Source organism: Poecilia mexicana, unplaced genomic scaffold, assembly GCF_051168715.1.
Source record: "Poecilia mexicana isolate PSO_F unplaced genomic scaffold, ASM5116871v1 scaffold_5, whole genome shotgun sequence".
Classification (NCBI taxonomy): Eukaryota; Metazoa; Chordata; class Actinopteri; order Cyprinodontiformes; family Poeciliidae; genus Poecilia; species Poecilia mexicana.
In genome coordinates, this window is record NW_028263374.1 from 26,167,120 (window position 1) to 26,184,933 (window position 17,814).

At 38.4% G+C, this 17,814-nt stretch overlaps 1 protein-coding gene across 1 annotated transcript in view; it reads right to left on the reverse strand.

Annotated features, from left to right (window-relative positions):
• Positions 1-17,814, reverse strand: part of LOC106921010 (neuron navigator 1-like) — a 41,546-nt gene that overhangs the window by 4,513 nt on the left and 19,219 nt on the right. Inside the window, exons 4-25 of the mRNA XM_088005802.1 lie at positions 14,981-15,125; positions 13,807-14,107; positions 11,258-12,005; positions 10,419-10,832; positions 9,663-9,704; positions 9,421-9,581; positions 9,009-9,182; positions 8,445-8,497; positions 7,564-7,641; positions 5,620-5,703; positions 5,005-5,116; positions 4,799-4,920; positions 3,339-3,508; positions 3,065-3,221; positions 2,709-2,907; positions 2,276-2,376; positions 2,092-2,187; positions 1,696-1,864; positions 854-1,089; positions 609-763; positions 453-524; positions 32-228 (exon numbers count right to left, since the gene is read on the reverse strand). Coding sequence (XP_087861928.1) covers positions 32-228; positions 453-524; positions 609-763; positions 854-1,089; positions 1,696-1,864; positions 2,092-2,187; positions 2,276-2,376; positions 2,709-2,907; positions 3,065-3,221; positions 3,339-3,508; positions 4,799-4,920; positions 5,005-5,116; positions 5,620-5,703; positions 7,564-7,641; positions 8,445-8,497; positions 9,009-9,182; positions 9,421-9,581; positions 9,663-9,704; positions 10,419-10,832; positions 11,258-12,005; positions 13,807-14,107; positions 14,981-15,125 — 3,986 coding nt within the window. The remainder of the gene's footprint in view (positions 1-31; positions 229-452; positions 525-608; positions 764-853; positions 1,090-1,695; positions 1,865-2,091; positions 2,188-2,275; positions 2,377-2,708; positions 2,908-3,064; positions 3,222-3,338; positions 3,509-4,798; positions 4,921-5,004; positions 5,117-5,619; positions 5,704-7,563; positions 7,642-8,444; positions 8,498-9,008; positions 9,183-9,420; positions 9,582-9,662; positions 9,705-10,418; positions 10,833-11,257; positions 12,006-13,806; positions 14,108-14,980; positions 15,126-17,814) is intronic.

Sequence of the window (17,814 nt, forward strand, 5' to 3'; positions counted from 1 at the left end):
ATAGGGGTTTTCTCTTTTGTGTTTTCTATACCAATGAGAAAGTCTGATGTGCTGTGCTTCTCAAGGAAGGTGTGCAAATGATACCACAGTTTGGGAACCCAGTCTAAAACCCTGATGAGGTCTTCGTTGGTTAAGCTCCTTTCATCTTCTGACTCCATGAGCTTCCGGTGCAAATACCGTGTGAGGAAGCCATTAGCTGGTTCCACGTTGTTGGAAAAGGTCACCATTCTGAAACAAAAACAACAACAAAAATGTGCACAAATATTTCACACAATGAAAACTACAGTAGTAGAATATTTTTGCACAAATAGAAAACCAAAAAATTACATGGATGCAAGTAAAAGTAGAGACCAAGATGTTATAATGTCAGACTTGATATATGTGGTAATGACGTCTATAACATTATGAAAAGGACATTCTTTATCTTTTTCAATCTTTCATCTAAAACCAACCTGAAGCTTAGATGCAGGCTGTGGTTTGCCGTCATCTTCACTGGCTGATTGCTGGTTCCAATAATGTAGGGACTAAATGCACAGATAAAGTTACAGATGTAAGGCCATTTCAACATAATCTCTAAATATGATTTCAGTCTGTGTGTGTAATTTTACCATTTGTGATATTTGCAGGTTAGAGCACCATTGACAAGTTCACTGATGGAAACTGGATCGTGAATGTCATCTAAAATAACCACCAATGGGATTTCTGATGAACTGGTTTCCCGATCTATTTGATTGGCCAAGTTGGAAAGATAAAGCTGTAGATCCTGGGTAAGAACAATGGTGAAAATGACACCCTGTCAGACCAAATAACCTTAATAACGTATTGATCATAATAAAACATCAGTCTCTGTTACCTTGCATGACTGCCGGTGCATGTTGAAAGTGATCACAATCCCGTCTGTGATTTCACGAGCACTGCGGTCCACCAGGTACTCGGCCAACCGGGAAGCTAGGTAAGACTTTCCCGTCCCGCTCGGTCCAGACAGGATGAGACGGCGATGTTTGAGTAGAAGACTGATGTAATGTTGCATCATGGGTTTAGGGATGAGAGTTTCAAACACAAGGCTGTCCACACACTTCTCCTTCAAACCTGCATTTTAACGAGAGTAAGCGAGAATGACCTGATGAAGAACTGCTGCGATAAACAATACAGCTGATTACTGCCTATTAATCGTGTGAAAAACATAAAAGAGGGATGATAAAGTGTAGCTTTAAACTTCGGCTGAAATTTTTAACACATGGAATATGTATTTCAACAGGTCGTGCTTTGGCAGAGTGATGTTTTGAAGACAGATTTTTATCACCTCGCATGTCCTTCATAAGCCTCACTAAGCTCAAGCACTTCACTCTGAAAATAACTCTGGTACAAGTGTGGGAAGTCTGCACGCCCAACCCCCCGGCTGCAGGGGAGGGGTCCGCTTTACACTTCTTTGGGGCCCATGTGTCTGACAGCACTAAGATCATGTTGCTCAAAGCTCTGCTTGCACTGCTGCTAACAGCACAGCTCACCTACCAAACCTGCAAACATGGAAGAGGAAGGACTACAAACCCATGTTTTTTTGGAGGGGCAAATCTAAAGGAGAATTTGCACTTTGAGTTTAAACACTGCACGATAATCCTAATTCAAGTACAGACCTGTTGAAAAATAATTAATGGTTTCTATATTGGAAATCATGAGTTAATCAACTCTGCAGACCTTTTAGTGCCACAGTGATGCTGCTGGGGCCTCGTGACATGCAACGAGACGGCTGTGTCTCGGGAGCTTCGCCTCCCAGCACCCGTTTAATGTGGCCCATGCTGTAACTGTAGATTGAGTCTGTAGAAAGACCCAGGCTGGAGGTGGGGTCCACTTTGGCTATATAGACCTGGAATCAAATCCATAAAAAACACACCAAAAAGATATTTAAGTTTAAATAAAAATAAAAAAAACACTTCCTTGTAATTAGGTTGACTGTCACTGACAAAAATTGGATTTATTCCATGACAAGAGGTCCTATGAACTCAACCATGTTTGGACATCCTTGTCCAGACAAATGCCTTTGTTTTTAAATAGTAAAAACCTAAAATGCAATTCCTGAACACAGCATCTCACCTTGAAAGCCTGGCTGACAGCAGAATCCAACATGACCCAGTCCATCCTGCCATTCACCCTGACAGTACCGATGAAGAAATCCTGCGGTTTAGCCTCCTGTTGAGTCAAAGTGCAAGTATTAGGTGACACACAATACATAATTATTCATAAAAAATGGCTAAAAGTGAAAGAACAATGTGCTCACATCTTTAAAAACCCGTAAATCCGCCACACAAACAACCACTTTGACACGGTGGTCATCTCTCTGCGAGGAAAGGCTGAGCGAATCAGCAGAGTGGACATCTGCTAAGGTGTAAAAATAACAGAAAAAAGAAGCAGAACTCAAACTCAACAGCTAAGAAAAATCAGAAAACATTTTTTAAATTAAAAATAATGAACAAATTGGTGAGTCACTGTTGCTCTTCACATTGTTTGTGTTTTAATAAGGACCTTCAACTTTGAAAGAAAATCATTTTCCATAAACGTTCAGCTTATATTAGCTACACTTAGATTCTATAGGATTTTTTTCAGAGGTATTTTTTAAAGTTGTCCAGTCTATCACTATTCCTTACATGCTATGCCTAGTTATCCATCACCCTGCTCTATTTTTACTCTTCCTGTCAGAGACTGGACTGTACCTGAGCTGCTCCCCTCACTCAGCCCTCTGCTGTAGCTTTTGGGCATGTGCATGGCAACTGACTGACGGGGGGATGAACTCCCCAGAGCTGTGAGACCTGAGGACTGGGACACAGAGCTGGAGGGTCCAGGAGACGGACAGGGAGACAGACTACCTGTCTTCAGCTTATCGTTCTCAGTCTTCAGGTTCTCCACTGTCATCTGCAAAAACAAAATCACAACAGTTTCAAGACAGTTATTAAAAAAAACAAAAGTGCTGTGAATACTTGCAAAGATACTCTGAAGCTTTCTGTTTGTAGTGAATACTTACATATTTATGCATTCAGCATAAAAAATTCATAAATATACAAGCACATACCTGCATGTTGGTCATGGCCTCCTGCAGCTGCTCCAGCTGATGTGCAGAGCTTAAAGCCTCCAGGCGGATGTCGGTCAGCTTCCGCTCCTTCTCCCACAGCTCTGAGCGCAGCTCTGTTACAACTTTATCATCTGCCACATCATCTCCTTCACAGAGTCTGAAAAACAAAAGATCACATCACTGAAGACACTAGAAAAGCCAAGCAGATTGGACAATACTAAAAAAAAAAAAAAAAAAAAAAAAAATCAGGAATTAATAGTTTTTGATGGCTTACCCTGCCGATGAGGCAGAGGCAGAGGATTTCATTTGAGGGTTATCTCCAGGAATGTTGACTTTTGGGGAAGAAGGTGCAGAAGACTCTGGAGTGGCGATCTCTTCGATGTCAGCGTACGGCCCTGACTTTGAGCCTTTCTTACTGAAAGCTTTGTTGAAGGAGCTACGCAGCTGGTTAGACGAGGTAGGAACTCAGATCAGCATGTGCAATGGTTTTGAAAACTCTTAAAACAGCCAAAAATGTGAAAGCTTGTAGTATTACATGAAAAATGGCTCCCAGGTTAACTTTTGAAAGCAATTTAATGAAAGCTCTCTTTTAACGTGTGAGTTCTGAGAAAATGGTGGGTAAATTGAAATGAATGATTCACAGCTGATGTACTGCAGACGTTGATAATGTCTGCAATAAAATGGCTATCTATGAAAAATGTATGTCTAAAATCCTTTAAAACAAGTTGAAATACATGCAGACTGATATGTCAGATGATGTGATGAGATGATATTATGAGGAGCTTAATGAGTAAATAAAATGCAAACTCAAGAGTACAAACATTTTTAAGTATGACTCATTAAAAACATGCAGGTTTAGATGTTGCTTAAGGTTTCACCATCACTCACCTCAAAGACCTAAAATAAAAAAGGGAGCATGAGGGAGAGAATAGAGTCATACTTAATACCATGTGGATAAAAATAGGAGGAGAATCAAAAGCATGCATGATAATGCAGGATCATTGTCTGGTGTCTTTTGTCATCTTCGAGATGCTTTTGTGCCTGATTGTTTTCTTGTTCTGGTTTCTATGATTTATATTTTTTTAAGAGTCAGTCAGCTTTTTTCAAATGTGTTCACATTTACCAGGTTTTGCCTTTCAATCCAACCTAGTTTTATGGTTCTCTGCTTTTGTTGGCAGATTTGGTCATTATTGTTTTTGCAGAAGTATCTGTTCTTTCAAGTATAATTTTTCCTGCAGGCTTTGCTTAGGTTATACATTTAAGATAATTTGTTATTTCTGTTTCTCCCTCATTGTGTCTTGTTAGCATAGTTGTCATTGAATTATCTTCCTGAAACTCTTTTATGTAAAGTCTGAGCCAATCAGTCTGTTGGATTGTTTTACAAGCTAGAAAGGTTATGCTTCAGTTCAAAATATTTTTATGGTTTTACCTTTATTCCAGACTGGTTTTCTTGGAATGACTATAATTGCAAGTATTTCACTGGACATATGGTAGAAATAATGCAGAATTGATAGAAAAACATACATAATTGTTTGAATGTTATTTTATATTGCTGATACACTTGGCTATGAATCATTCAAGACAGCTTCTTTTGAAGAAAAGTTTATCGCATCACCTGAATAAAATTGTGTTTTATGCAAAAGTGACAAAACAAACACATAATTTATGTAACATCAGACTTCTTGAGATCTTATAGCTTAATACTGATTTACGTTTGTGCTGTTAGTTCCTCACCCAGCTCTTCTTTTTCTTCTTCTTGGCCTCCTGCTCCTTGAGACTCCCCATGCTCGAATGGCTTGTAGTGCTTGTAAGACTGGAAATGCTCTCTGATGAGTTCTGTCGATTTATCAGCAGCTCTGGATAACAGCAGGTAAAACAATCTGTTAATAGTCCAAAAAAATGCATGTGGAGGGGTTTATATAAGGAATGACATTCTGTACCTTTAGGTGTGATTTCTGGGTTGCTGAGAGCAGTTTGAATGATTTCTTGGGCTTCTGTATTTTTGGCTTTTAAAACCTCAATGGTCTGTTTCAATTCAGTGAGCTCAGAGTCCTGGAGAAAGAAAACAATGTCAGGTTACAGTAGCTGACTGGCTGAACAGAGTCTGTTTTGAGCTGAAGAGTTTTTAGGTTTTTAGGTTGTGCTAAGTAGTTCACGACGACATGGATTATTCTGCCATGTAAACTTTGACCCTCACCTATTTTCCTGGATAAACTTTACAGTTACATCTCAGATTTTACACAAGACACAAGGTTATAGATCCTGATGGTACAAACTATAAAAGACTGAACACATGCAGTTTTACAAGGTTGTATGCATCATGTTTAGATAAAAGCAAACTCAGGATTTCACCATACTAGCTGTCAAAACTGGCAGTGGAGGGGTGATGATTAAGGGTTCTTACATGTCTACAGGACCATTTAAAACAATGTCGTAAAAACCCCCCAATTGATTTCTTATCACTCCAATGAAATCCTGTGCATCAATTCACTACTTGTACAGACTTGTTATGAGGCAAAACATAGCTCATTTGTGGCATAATACCAACAAGATACCTTTTGTTCTGAGGAGACTGACAGTGTCTGCAGGCGTGCTGTCATCAGTGCCAGACTCTGCTCAAACGCTGCAACCAGATTAGCCTGTAAGACGGAGAAAGAGAGGTGAACGGCCACAGAGGGAAACAGTGTGTGCAGATGGGTATGAGATAGGTATGAGTCATGAGCTGAATAAAATCGGTCCGCAACCTCACTCAGCACATCAAGCAAACGTCTCTCTGTGGTTAAGTTGGGGAGAAAGGAAGGGATGTAGCAGTCAAACAGCTGTGGATGATGTCAGAGTTGAAAGCAAACATTAGGATAAGGATGGTGAAGCAGAGCAGCAATGTGAGGTCAACTCTAATGTAGCAAATGTGACTCATTTAGGAATTGACAAATGACAATAAGAGGGCAAAGAGTAAGTTTGTGTTACTTCGTAACGAAATAAGGACACTGTTTCTGGACTCATGCCGATAATATCATGCAGAATTAGTAAGAAATTCAAAACTCACTTAGAATGAGAGGCTTATAGTTTTTGTGCAGATTCAAAACTAGCAGACCAGCACTCTGCTTCCATTAATATATTTTTTTTTACAAAATTTGTCACATTTTACTGCTGCTTATTTTCGAATTTTTTTCTAAAATCAAAGTTTTTATCTTCATTTACAAAACCTAAAATTTTAGCTGGTCTCTGCCTAAACATTGCTACTATCCTAGAAACACAAAATAATATTGATCTGAATTAATATTTCATTTATAATTTGATGGATGAGTGCTTAGAACATTTTGTCACTTACAAATGTAAGATGAAAATATGTTTAGACTCTGGCAAATCATACATCCAATGTGCTCTGATTGCATCATGATTTTTATGCCTTATTCTCATAAAAAAAACAAAAACCAAAACATAGGTAGGACATTGGGACGTAGGAAACAAAAAACGGGGAATGACATGCAACAAGACTCCAATTGAGAATTGAGGTGAGTAGCAAACCCTGAGGGATTTTTCCTCTACCTATGTGGTATGCATCATAACCATAATTTCTCCAGTCTGAATGACTGCTAAAAGATTTAGAGAACAATAAAATATAGATTTGTTGCAATCAGATGGAAATACTGCTTTGTACTGTTTGGAAACAGGGACAAGAAACAGCCACAAAGGTTGCAAAAAATTGTGCAAACAGCACAAATGAGGCTGTTAAAGTTTAGAAAGCAGATGCATCACTGAAATGGTGGTCCAGAGACAAAAGACAACTGCATTATGGAAATTATTTATTGCTGTTGCTCCAGCCAATGGGATGCACCATGCCAACCACAACCCCAACAGAAAGTTACAGTTCAACACAGTACTGTATTCTGCTCTAACAAACCTGGCCTAGCTGTAACACCCAGCATCCAGAGGTGAGAGTCATTGGGAAGCAGGCAGGGGGCAGCAGAGAGTCCAGCAGTCAATACAGCCAAGGTAAAAAGAAAGGGACAGATGCATTAGATCTGGGGGGAAAAAATCCTATGCAAGTCATATAAAAACACACACAAACACAAAAGTGGGCATCACCCCTTTAACAAATATACCAAAACAAAAACACTGCTTCTTTCATAGATTTGTTATTGAAATTCTGAGTTTGTTTCTGTTAAACCAGTCAGATTCATGCATTAAAAGCTGAATACAATGAAGAAGCAGGGTGCAGAGGTTTTCAGGTAAAATTCTTAAAACTACAAACAGGCTTACGGTTAAAGGCTGGTGAAAATGTGTTTTTAATTATTTGAGTAACAGACGTTAAAATGTGTTTTTAATTAGATGAGTAACAGAGTTAGAAATGGAAATATGTTATGCCACTGTGAAATTCACTTAAAGAGAAATAGATCTTTAGAATTATCAAAATCTCATATGGGAAGTAAAAACAAATCAAGTCAACTAGCTCCTAACTAAAAGTGAATAGAAAATGAGGTAATGACTGCACATACATTAGCAGAAAGCTGCATCGTCAGGTCAGCCACCTTTTCCTGGGACGACTCCAGCTCTCGTCTCAACTTCCGGATTTGCTGCAGAAAAAAATCTAATCAGGTTTAAGATGTAAGGCAACTTGATCTTCAGTCAAAACTGCAAAAGTATTGAAGACTTTAATTTGGATAATGAACTCAATGATGCAACGGTGGATTGTGATAAACACACTACTTTACAACCACAATATGCAAACAACATAATATTGAGGCTACTGCACCACAAAAAGGAACTACAAAGTGAGTATGGAGAGCATGCACTGAGAACTGTACTAGGTCTGGACTGTGTTTATTAGATTTTGGGGAAGGGTACTGGAGTTCAAAGAATATTAGAGATAAAACAAAATGAGTTATGAGCTGCTGAGATAAAGATCCGTGGCCTTCCTGGAACACTGTGAACACAGGCGGATGACTGGACACATTCCAACAAGTCTCACAGATGAGATATAACGTGATCCTTACCTCTCCTTGTATTCTTTCCTCACTCTTATGAAGCATCAACACAAGAAAAGGGGATTGAGTCGAGGATTAAGTCTAATGACATTTGCAATATAAAATAACTATTTATCTAAGGTTTCAAATATGAAACCTTAAAGAGTAAAACAAAACATGGCTATATCTTTACCGTTTTTATGTCTATTTAATGAAAAGATTCTATAATGAAGCAGTTTTTGAAAAATCTTAACCTTGTGAGAAGTTGCCAATTTAATTAAGAAGAAACTTGTCAATACTACTTTCTATGAAATATATTATTTAGATAGATTAAAACATGAGAATGGAACTACAGCAAACATAAGATAGATAAAAATGTTCTTTATTCATGTAAAACAGCTGTGTTGACTCACCGCAGAATAGTTAGATGACGCATTGGATGCCAAAGAGAGCACAGAGCCATGCACTGAAGAAGACCAAGGAAAGACATTACTCCATGCAAAAACTCAGTTTCTTTCACAGGGATACTAATTTAATCAGTAAGAAAACAAAACAATTGTTTTCTTAAAAACTCTGTCTGAGACAACTAGACGTCAAGCTTTTTGGAAAATACAATTAAGAACAGATGACTGCAGAGAAATAATTTAAGAATATGACTGTCTTTATGAACATTAAAATCATAAATAAACCTGAGTTGATTTATTTTTTTACTGTGTGTAGCAAAGCTTAAGAAAATAAACAATGTAAAAGTAAATTAAATATGTAAATTACAAACTATAATCAATCACTTAATTAGAATGTGTTGCAAAACTTGTCATTTACCTACAACTTTAAAAAGTATTAGTTCAAATCTTGACTTAATTCACTATAAGTCTAAAATGACCATATAACACTTCTCTCCATCTTGCTTGGCCATGAAAGGAAACTGTTTATGTTGAAATATTCGAACACAAGAGAAGAAAAGCAAGAACATTCACCATCCTCTCCTGGTTCGCGGAAGGATCCGGATCGCATCATACTTTTTGGCCGGTCAGCCAGAGACATACTGCTGCCCAGAGGGGAGGATCCATACAGATCGCAGGCTGGGTCACTGGAGGGGCCTGTGCTGTTGGAGCGTGATATCCTTGGGGTGCCACATGAAATTGGGGCAACTATTGTGCAAAAATGGCAAGCAAAAGGATAAAACTAAATCCCACAAACACAGGAAGCATGACTTTACCTGAATATAAGACAATTATTCCAATGACTGAATGAAAGGCAGAACCATGTTTCAATAAAAGTTTCAAAAACTGGTCTAAAAGACTTCAGTCAGGAGATTATCATCTTCTTTGCATCATAATCTTACTGTTTTAGGAAATCTTTTTTCAAAACTGGAACAGACACACTCACCAATGTTGGTTAGAGTAGTTTTGCTGGAGGAAGGGTGGAGAAGGTGGGTGGGTGAAGGTAGCTGAGGGGGGGTGTTGCTCTCCGTCATGCTCACTATAGTGTGAGAGTGGCGTCTTCCCGGCTTGCTTCCATCGCTGTCTGAGAGGCTTGACCCGTAGCGCCTAAAAAAAGGTTGTTTTAAGTGAAAACAGTGATGTCATATTAAACTGAATGCAAAAACAAGCAATGCTACTTGGACTCACTCTAAGCCTTTCTTTGGCAAAGTATTCCGGTCCGTTTGCACACTGCAAAAAAGCAGAGTAAAAAAAATTGCTCTGGATTACTTCCAGCATAAAACTGTTATTGTGTTACAGAATCACAATTACCAACAGATATTTCTTGGATTTTATTAGAAACCCTGCCAAGAAATACCAATGGTTTGTATCACTATTTCTACATTTGAGCCATTTAATAAACTATACACTTTAAAAAGCCACGTGTCTGATTGTCTAAATATGCAGTTGCTTGCCAGAAAATAGATTGGATGATCTTCACCTTGAAAGACCAGCAATTCTGTGATAGATCCAAACTTTTACCTCTTACTCAAAATGACAGCTCACACTTTCTGCCGTCATAAAAGTCCCACAAAATAAAAATGGATTGGTTTGGTGGCTGCCAAGGACCCTGTATTTATGCTTACTTTACAAAACAAGCGTGCAGCAAATTATCAGTGGCAAGGACAAATGCAGTTCTTCCTGCCAATATTGTTTTAGTGCCTGAGGTATAGTCAGTGGTCCTCAGATGTGAACTCTGAGCCAGTAAATACAACATTTATTCAGATCACTCTGAAAAGCCTGGGAGAGCTTTTTGGCTTTCACATTAAATTCAGTGAATTAATTTGAAAATAAAAGTAACAACACCTGCAATCTGCATCCTTATGTAAGGAAATACAAACACACAATAAGCTGATGCAAGCATCTTTTACCACAACCTATTTTAAATAAAAATCGCAAACTTGCCTATCCGAGAGATTGAGTGACGTCCTACTCCCTCCCCTCCAGGTTCCTGAAGCCCTCTCTTCTTTATTGCTCATATCTTGCGGTACAAGTCTTACGCTGGAGGGCACACTCATCTGTAGGGGTAGAGACTCCAAGCTGCGATGCATGCCAGAAAGTTTGGGGTAGAGCATGGGGGATCCACTCAAGCTCAGGCTTTCGCTGGTATAGGTGGGGGAATCAATGTGGAGGACAGGAGCCGGGCTTGGAGTAAGACGGGTGGATGTGTGGGAAGCAGCCAGGTCTTGAAGCTTAGAGTATGGTGGTATTTTAGGTGGAAGGTCCTGGATGGTCACACAGGAGTCAAGACTGTTTGAATTCATCTTGTCCAGATGAGCCAAGCTGGGAGGGCGACCAAGAGATTTGGTATTCAGCATCCTAGGAATCAAGGAAGGCAAAATATGTCAAAACAAAAAAGGAGAAAATAATCTGCTATTTGATGCTGATTATCAATTTTCTCAAATTAGTTATTGTTTTTATTCAAACATATTAAAACAATGCATCATGTGTTTAAGGGAGCTCATTATAGTTTCACTGTACAAAGTCTTGGTAGAACTGTTTTGAAGGCTTGTCGTTATCTGCAGCATAAATCCACAAAAACCTAACTCCCCCTCCTCAGCTTTCCTTAAATACATTCTTTAGTGAGGGCTGTTAGGTATTGCTGTTGACATTAAGATAACTAGAGCACTTATTCTGTAAACCAACACTGCTTCGTTGTGCTAATACAAGTCGGAAAATTCCAAGCCAAACTTCCATGGCTTGAAAAAAAGGAAAAGTAAGAAAAACGTAGCTTAATGAGAGACCTTGGTGTTGTGGGAGAGGACAGTTCAGGGTATTTGCTGCTGCTTGTGCGTCTCAGGCCGTGTAGTTTCACAGTTGGCTCCCCTGCACACTCTGACTGGCTGTCGTCTCCCTTCAGAGAGCCACAGTCCACAGCCTTGGCCTTGGCCCGTTCCTTTTCTTTTTCTCTGTCTGTCTGGTTCACAGGGCCTGTACTCGTTCTGCTCATCATTTTACCACTGCAGCCGCTTGACTCTTTAATTCTGGGCCCTGTGGAAGCCATGGGTACAGGTTTCAAACTCAACAGAGTGGGGTCAATAGTTCCACTGGCAGGACGTGCCGCTGGGCGTCCGATCACACTCAGAGCGCTCGATTTGGCTGGTCGGGGCAGGCTGCGGTACTGAATGCTGTTTCGGGCATTTGGCCCCAGGAAGCCGTGCTCACTGCTAGCGTCGAAACTGTTCTTTCTGCCCAAGCTTGTTCCTCCACCTACAGGCTTGACAGGGATGCCAGATGACTTGGGTGTTTTCCCCACTGTAGCAGAGCTTCCGGGGATATGGGCGCCCCCTGCTGTCATAACAGTAGCGGTACCGGTGGCTGTTGACGGTTTCTTGTAGCCAAAGGAACCTCCAGCAGATGGCTTCACCAAACCTGAAGGGGGCTTGCGGTGTTCTCCGTGAAAATCTCTGCCAGCATCTGAACGGGACCGTTGTAGGCCAGCAGTTTTGATGGAAATTTTAGATTTGTCCAGAGGCTTCTCACTTTTTGGTGCTACAGAAACAAAAAAATTGAATACATTATTTTAGAGCTACCGAGACATGTAGCTAAATTTCTAATACAGTCTTTGCAAGCAAATACTTGGAGAATAAGTTAATTTTCAATAAATATTTAGATGGCACGTATTCTGACTCACCATTTGTTGGTATAAACCTGCCATTGGTAGATTTTATGAATATTTTAAAACAGGATTGACAACAAGTTCAGATGTCAAAAATTAAAGTTATTGTTTTAAAAATAACTTTTTCAAACAAGAACATAAATGAGGTGAAAGTGGACATTAATAAATTTAATGTACACTTATTTATGGTAAAACAGATCAATGTTGCCACTGATCTGTCATCCACAAGTACCTGGAATGTCTAAAAAAATTATTAAGCAGGTAATTTCCTACCTTTAATAAAAGAGAAAACATGCAAATCATGTCAAGTAAGTATAAAAGAGCAAGACTTTTTTTTTTTAACTTAAGGAATAACAAAAAGAAAATATTAATTAAATTCAGCTCAGTCCAGTTCAGATCAATTCACATACTGGCAGAACCCATTTGGTTAACCTTACCTGAAATGATTGTCATTTTGCTTTAACAGACTCTTTTCCTCATTCTGATTATTATATGCAAATGCAAAGATGGCTAAAAGACTGACTGAAATAATAATTAAATACTTGTCCCTCTAACTATGGCATCTTCCTCTCTTGTGAACTGTTTTGCTTTGCATTCAGATTATTTTGGATCAGAATTATGTTTTAGTTTTGCCAATCATCTGTCAGACATGCTTGATTTTATATGTTATTTTCTTTACTCATTGGTACATTTGTCCTCAGTCATTAGTTCAGGTCCTCACCCAAATGCATTACATTCATTTGATGGCCCTTTTCTGGTTCCCATGTAATGAATCGCCTCTCCTACAGTTATAATTAGTTTCCATCACTCATTGTCAGATCCTTCTGTTAACTGCCCTACTTATTTAGCTGTCCTCCTCTTTCCTCACCTCCTTGTTGATTGGCCTAATTGTTATCACATAACAGTATATATTTGGTATAGATAACATTATGTTAATCATAATATTCAATACAATATGGTTTTTGCAGTAGTGAGAAATTTAGACAAATACAGTCACTATTTTTGTTTAAATAGTGTAAAAATCAAGAGTATATAGTGTTTTAAGTAAGGGTAATACATTGTGAGAATCACATAAGAACCCATAGCTGTTCCTATTGAAAATAAACATTCATATGAGTAAGCCCAAAATACTCTGGATTCTTTTTGTTAGTACTGTTGTTAGTACTAGCTATAACTGATTCACTTATGTCAAAACATGGAATTAGCTCAGGAAAAAAAAAAAAAAGTAAAAGCAAAACACTGTAGCTAAAAACCCCCAAAAGAGTGATTATTTTAAAATACTATGTTTTTTGATGATGAAAAATAATTAAGTAAATTCATCAAAAATATTTCTGCAGACATAGATGGTAAAAGATAATAATAATAGCGTGGGTGCATAACTTTAAAATGATATTGTTCTTTTTGCAAGTAGTGTGCAGAATGGATCAGAGCCAGACTTGCATTAGCAATATATCTCTTCAATGTTCCAGATAACAAGCAGGCATTTGGCTTGACTGTTACATAAACACACTGTTTCACGTTTGCCTTCAGAAGTTGGGGAGATAATTGATGATATGGATTTTCATCTTAAAACAAACTAAAAGTAGTAGCTGTGGGCAGAATTCCTTAAAGAAGATAAACAGATAAAACCTTTTGATGAAATCTAGATGAGACCAATATGCAACAGAGTCTCACCTGCAACCTTGAGCATACTCTGGGAGGTATGGGTAATAGGGGAGGTCACGCCCACCGGAGGATTTCTGCCCTTCTTGAAACTTCCTGGTTGACCCAAACTCTGAGGCTTCTTCAAATCGGCTTTAACCCCAAAATCTTCGCTGAGGCTCGGCGGCTTCTTTCTCCACTTGCTTGGGGCTTCAGATTTGAGGCTTCCTGAGTTGAAGCTGCAGCTGTCAAGCTTGTGGCTGGCTTTGCCATCCTCGCTGTACCAAGAAAGGCCACTTTCCACCAGAGATCGCTTCTCTGCATCAGTGCGGAGCTGAAAAGAGAAAAATGGAGAAGACACAATCAGATGTATCTTTTGTTCTCTTTACAATCAACTGGTGTCAGTAATTTTACTTTGTATCCTATTTGTATTCCAGAAAAAAAAAAAAAAGATAAACTCCTGCACCAAAAGAGAACTGAAGACAACCGCAGATGAAAAGAAATTAAGTTTAAAATAATTATGGATTTAAAACTTTTTAAGACAAATATAAAATATCTTGAGTTGAAAATGTAAATGTGCTATTTTTAGAAAAAATGACAGTTACACATTAATAGATATCATGTGGTGCAAGTGGAGGTGGCACTAAGGACAAAATCATGCATGCTGTTTCTTGGCATGTTATTAAAGTGATATAAAACGGCAGATGGCTCATAGAGTGGCAGTAATGGCCATGTCGTCCAACCAAGCATTCTCCAGTTTAACAAAAGCAAACCCATTGTTTGTCTACAAAAAGGTAGAGACATTGACAAGACATTTCAGCATCAAAATTTGTGATTTCTTGAAGAGATGATGCAATGTTGTGTCCTGTGTAATTTTTGTGTTACAGTGTTTGTGTTCCAAAAAACACTCAAATTGAATTACTTTCATGATTGATTAATACATGGACATGCAAATATAATCAAACCATTTCAAAATTGTGCCCGACACAATTTGGGCCATAATTTTCTTCTAAACAATTAATGCCACACACCATCTCATACAATATGTGTGTCACCCTAAGATTTAAGACACTGTTAAACTCAGAATGCACACTATTCACAGAGGGCGCTTACATCCAAGGGAAAATAAAGACAAGCAGAGCTTATCTTATTAGAAGGGACATTAATCCACACTGGAATGGAGAGAAGATGCATTTTTACAGCTCACCATAACAGAGGAGCTCCGTCTTGATCCCAAAGGTGTGCTGGGCAGGGAGTTCAAAGATGAGCTGGCATTAAATTCCTCTGAGCTGAGGTTCTCTGAGCCGTCACCATCACTGAGTCCGCTGCTGATGGAGCTGCTCTCATCCCACCTGAAACGAAACAGGATAATCGCTTAGAAAAGTGTTTAGTCTGCCTTTAAAGAGCAGAAAAGGACAAATAAATGGTTGCACAGCATGGAAAATGTCTGTTTGTAGATGTGAGATTGGCTCTGGAGTCAAAGAAACCACTGCAAGAACCACACCAAGAACTAACATATCAGTTGATACATAAATATTAAATCATTATTTTCTTTCATGTCATAAATTTCTCACTTCATTCGCGCACACAAACCAAAACACATGTAACGCTACAGTTTCATTATATGTGTAAGGTCAAATATAACATGAGAAAACCAAAATTAACAACATAAGTTTCTTTAAGAAAAACTCAAATGCATGATTAGCCAAAATAAGGTTATAAATCAACCTAAAGCTGTGACATCAGAAAGAATTCAAGTGTACTCTGCCATGTTTTACAGAGGCAATTTGTGCAAAAAGGGGTGATTAGCTTTGAAAAGTCTTCATGAGCTTTTCCTTCATGTCTCAGTGGACCTCTAAGTCACCTTGAAACAGACAATGCCTGACTGGCAAAAATTACAGGGGTGGACAGTCTCTGCACAACCTAAATCATGCCCTGGAAGGCAGGCTGCTCATATTTGAACACAATGAAAAGCTAGTCATTGTGCAACATTCAACAAACTGTGCACCCTTTTAGTCAACATCATCATCAGCGCACGAGACCATTCAAGTCTAATAGGAGGCTATAGTTTTCTACTCTGAAGAAAGTGATATCTGCTGAGACCATAAAAACAAGTCCAGCTCAGTTCCTGCATAATTATGATCTCGATTATTACCACTGGTAACCACAGATGGTAATAAAATTTGTGTTGGCACACAAAAATGTGGCCTAGTGGAAAAGGTAAATTAATATGATCATTTCAAGCTGAGTCATTGCTTGAGTTGAATCAGTTCTTCTCTTCTTCTGACTTCTCCACTGAGCTGAAAATGCCCTTTGTGGGTATGAAGTCTGCAATTAGCAAAGGCAGGGAACATGGGATTGCACAGAAAAGCACAGGGAGACAAAAATGGCTTGTACACGTTCAGAATTGAATATAATCACATGGCAGGAAATGAGTGGCATGGCTGAAGTTGTAAAACAGAGCAGTGGCTGTGAGTTACACTTCTTTAAGGTGCTGATTTGGACCATTTATGTAAGTGATGGCTTAGAAGATGATTTGTGGTTATGGGTGGATAGCTTCAAAGTTTGAGTTCAAAAACAAGAGAATAAAGGTTTGATTTAATATTTTCAAAAATATTTTCAACACCGTCGACTCTTGGATTAGTTTAACGATTCCCACTCAGTGCAAATTTCTGTGGTATTCTCAGACAATAGCTCCTCTGTGAGGGGCGACACAGAGGGGCCGTGAATAACCCCACAGGGATGTCAACTTTTAGAGGAAGGCCTGTGGGTTGTTGATATTACAAGCCAAGTTGTCTGCTCTGTGAGGTAAAACCCAGACAGGGAGAGTGTGGGAGTACAACAACGGAGTGCATGTTTGGTGGGGCAATTAACTGGTGTTTCTTGCTTTCTATGGCTGCCCTCCAGAGTCTTTATGATGCTAGTCTGATATGTGATTCACTAAAAATGTTTAAGATGATTGATTGGCTGGAGAGTGTAAGAAAGTGAGGACATTCCAACAACTTTTACATAGTTGGTAGGACATAAAACAGTAATCTAAAGGCTAACGGTATTGGTAAACATTCTGGATATAAACAATGTAAGGTTGTAAACCACTTTATCTTGGTTTCAAATAAAAAAAACAAGAAAATATATCTGGTACAGTTGCTACCAAAAGTGTAAGCACCTCTGTTAAGTTTTCAGGTTTTTATGAGGTTAAGATTTTTGTTTTATCTTTATAGATTAGTCCACATATAAGGTACTATAGACTATATCATACCATTCAACTGAAAAAAAAACTAAAAGAAGATGCAGTAATTCAGGTAAATTATTAGTCTCTTGAAGCTCTTCTGATTCAATTTCAGCTTTCTGTGGTCTCTGATATGGGATGGGTCTATTCATCATCTCAACTTGACGATATTTTCCCACTCTGCTTTGCAAATATTCTCCATATGCATTGAAGACATTTCTTGTTCACAGCCCTCTTTAGGTGACTGTCACAATTGGCAAGATTTTTAATTGGACTCGGCTTGGCCATTCCAAAACTTTTGTTTTCTTTTGATCATGTTATCTTGATGTTGACTGGAATTACTTCTTGGGCTCACTGTGATGCTTAAAATATAAAATAATCTTCAGATTTCCAACAAAACTCTTAAGGTATTAAAAACTGTCTGTCAATTGGAACTGTTCATAATTTCATCCATCTCACAAAAAAAAACACAAAAAAAACAGTTGCATCTGAAGATGTCTCATAGTGCGACATCTTTTGGTAATGGTTGTCTTTGATTTTGAGTCGGATCTATAGTTTACCAATAAATATATTGTTTACCAATTAGTGACCAAAGTTCATATTTAGTTCCATGCAGACTGTATCACATTATTCTTTAATAGTTTGGAAAATCTTAACCAATTATTTCAGTATTTCTTTATTTTATGGTTCATGCAATGCAACATTTCATTTGTCACCTGCATAGCAGACTTTATTGAAACTGGCAGTAGGTAGACCTGACTATCTACTGATGTGTAAGGCTGACGGAATAAACAAATTGCTTATGTGTATTT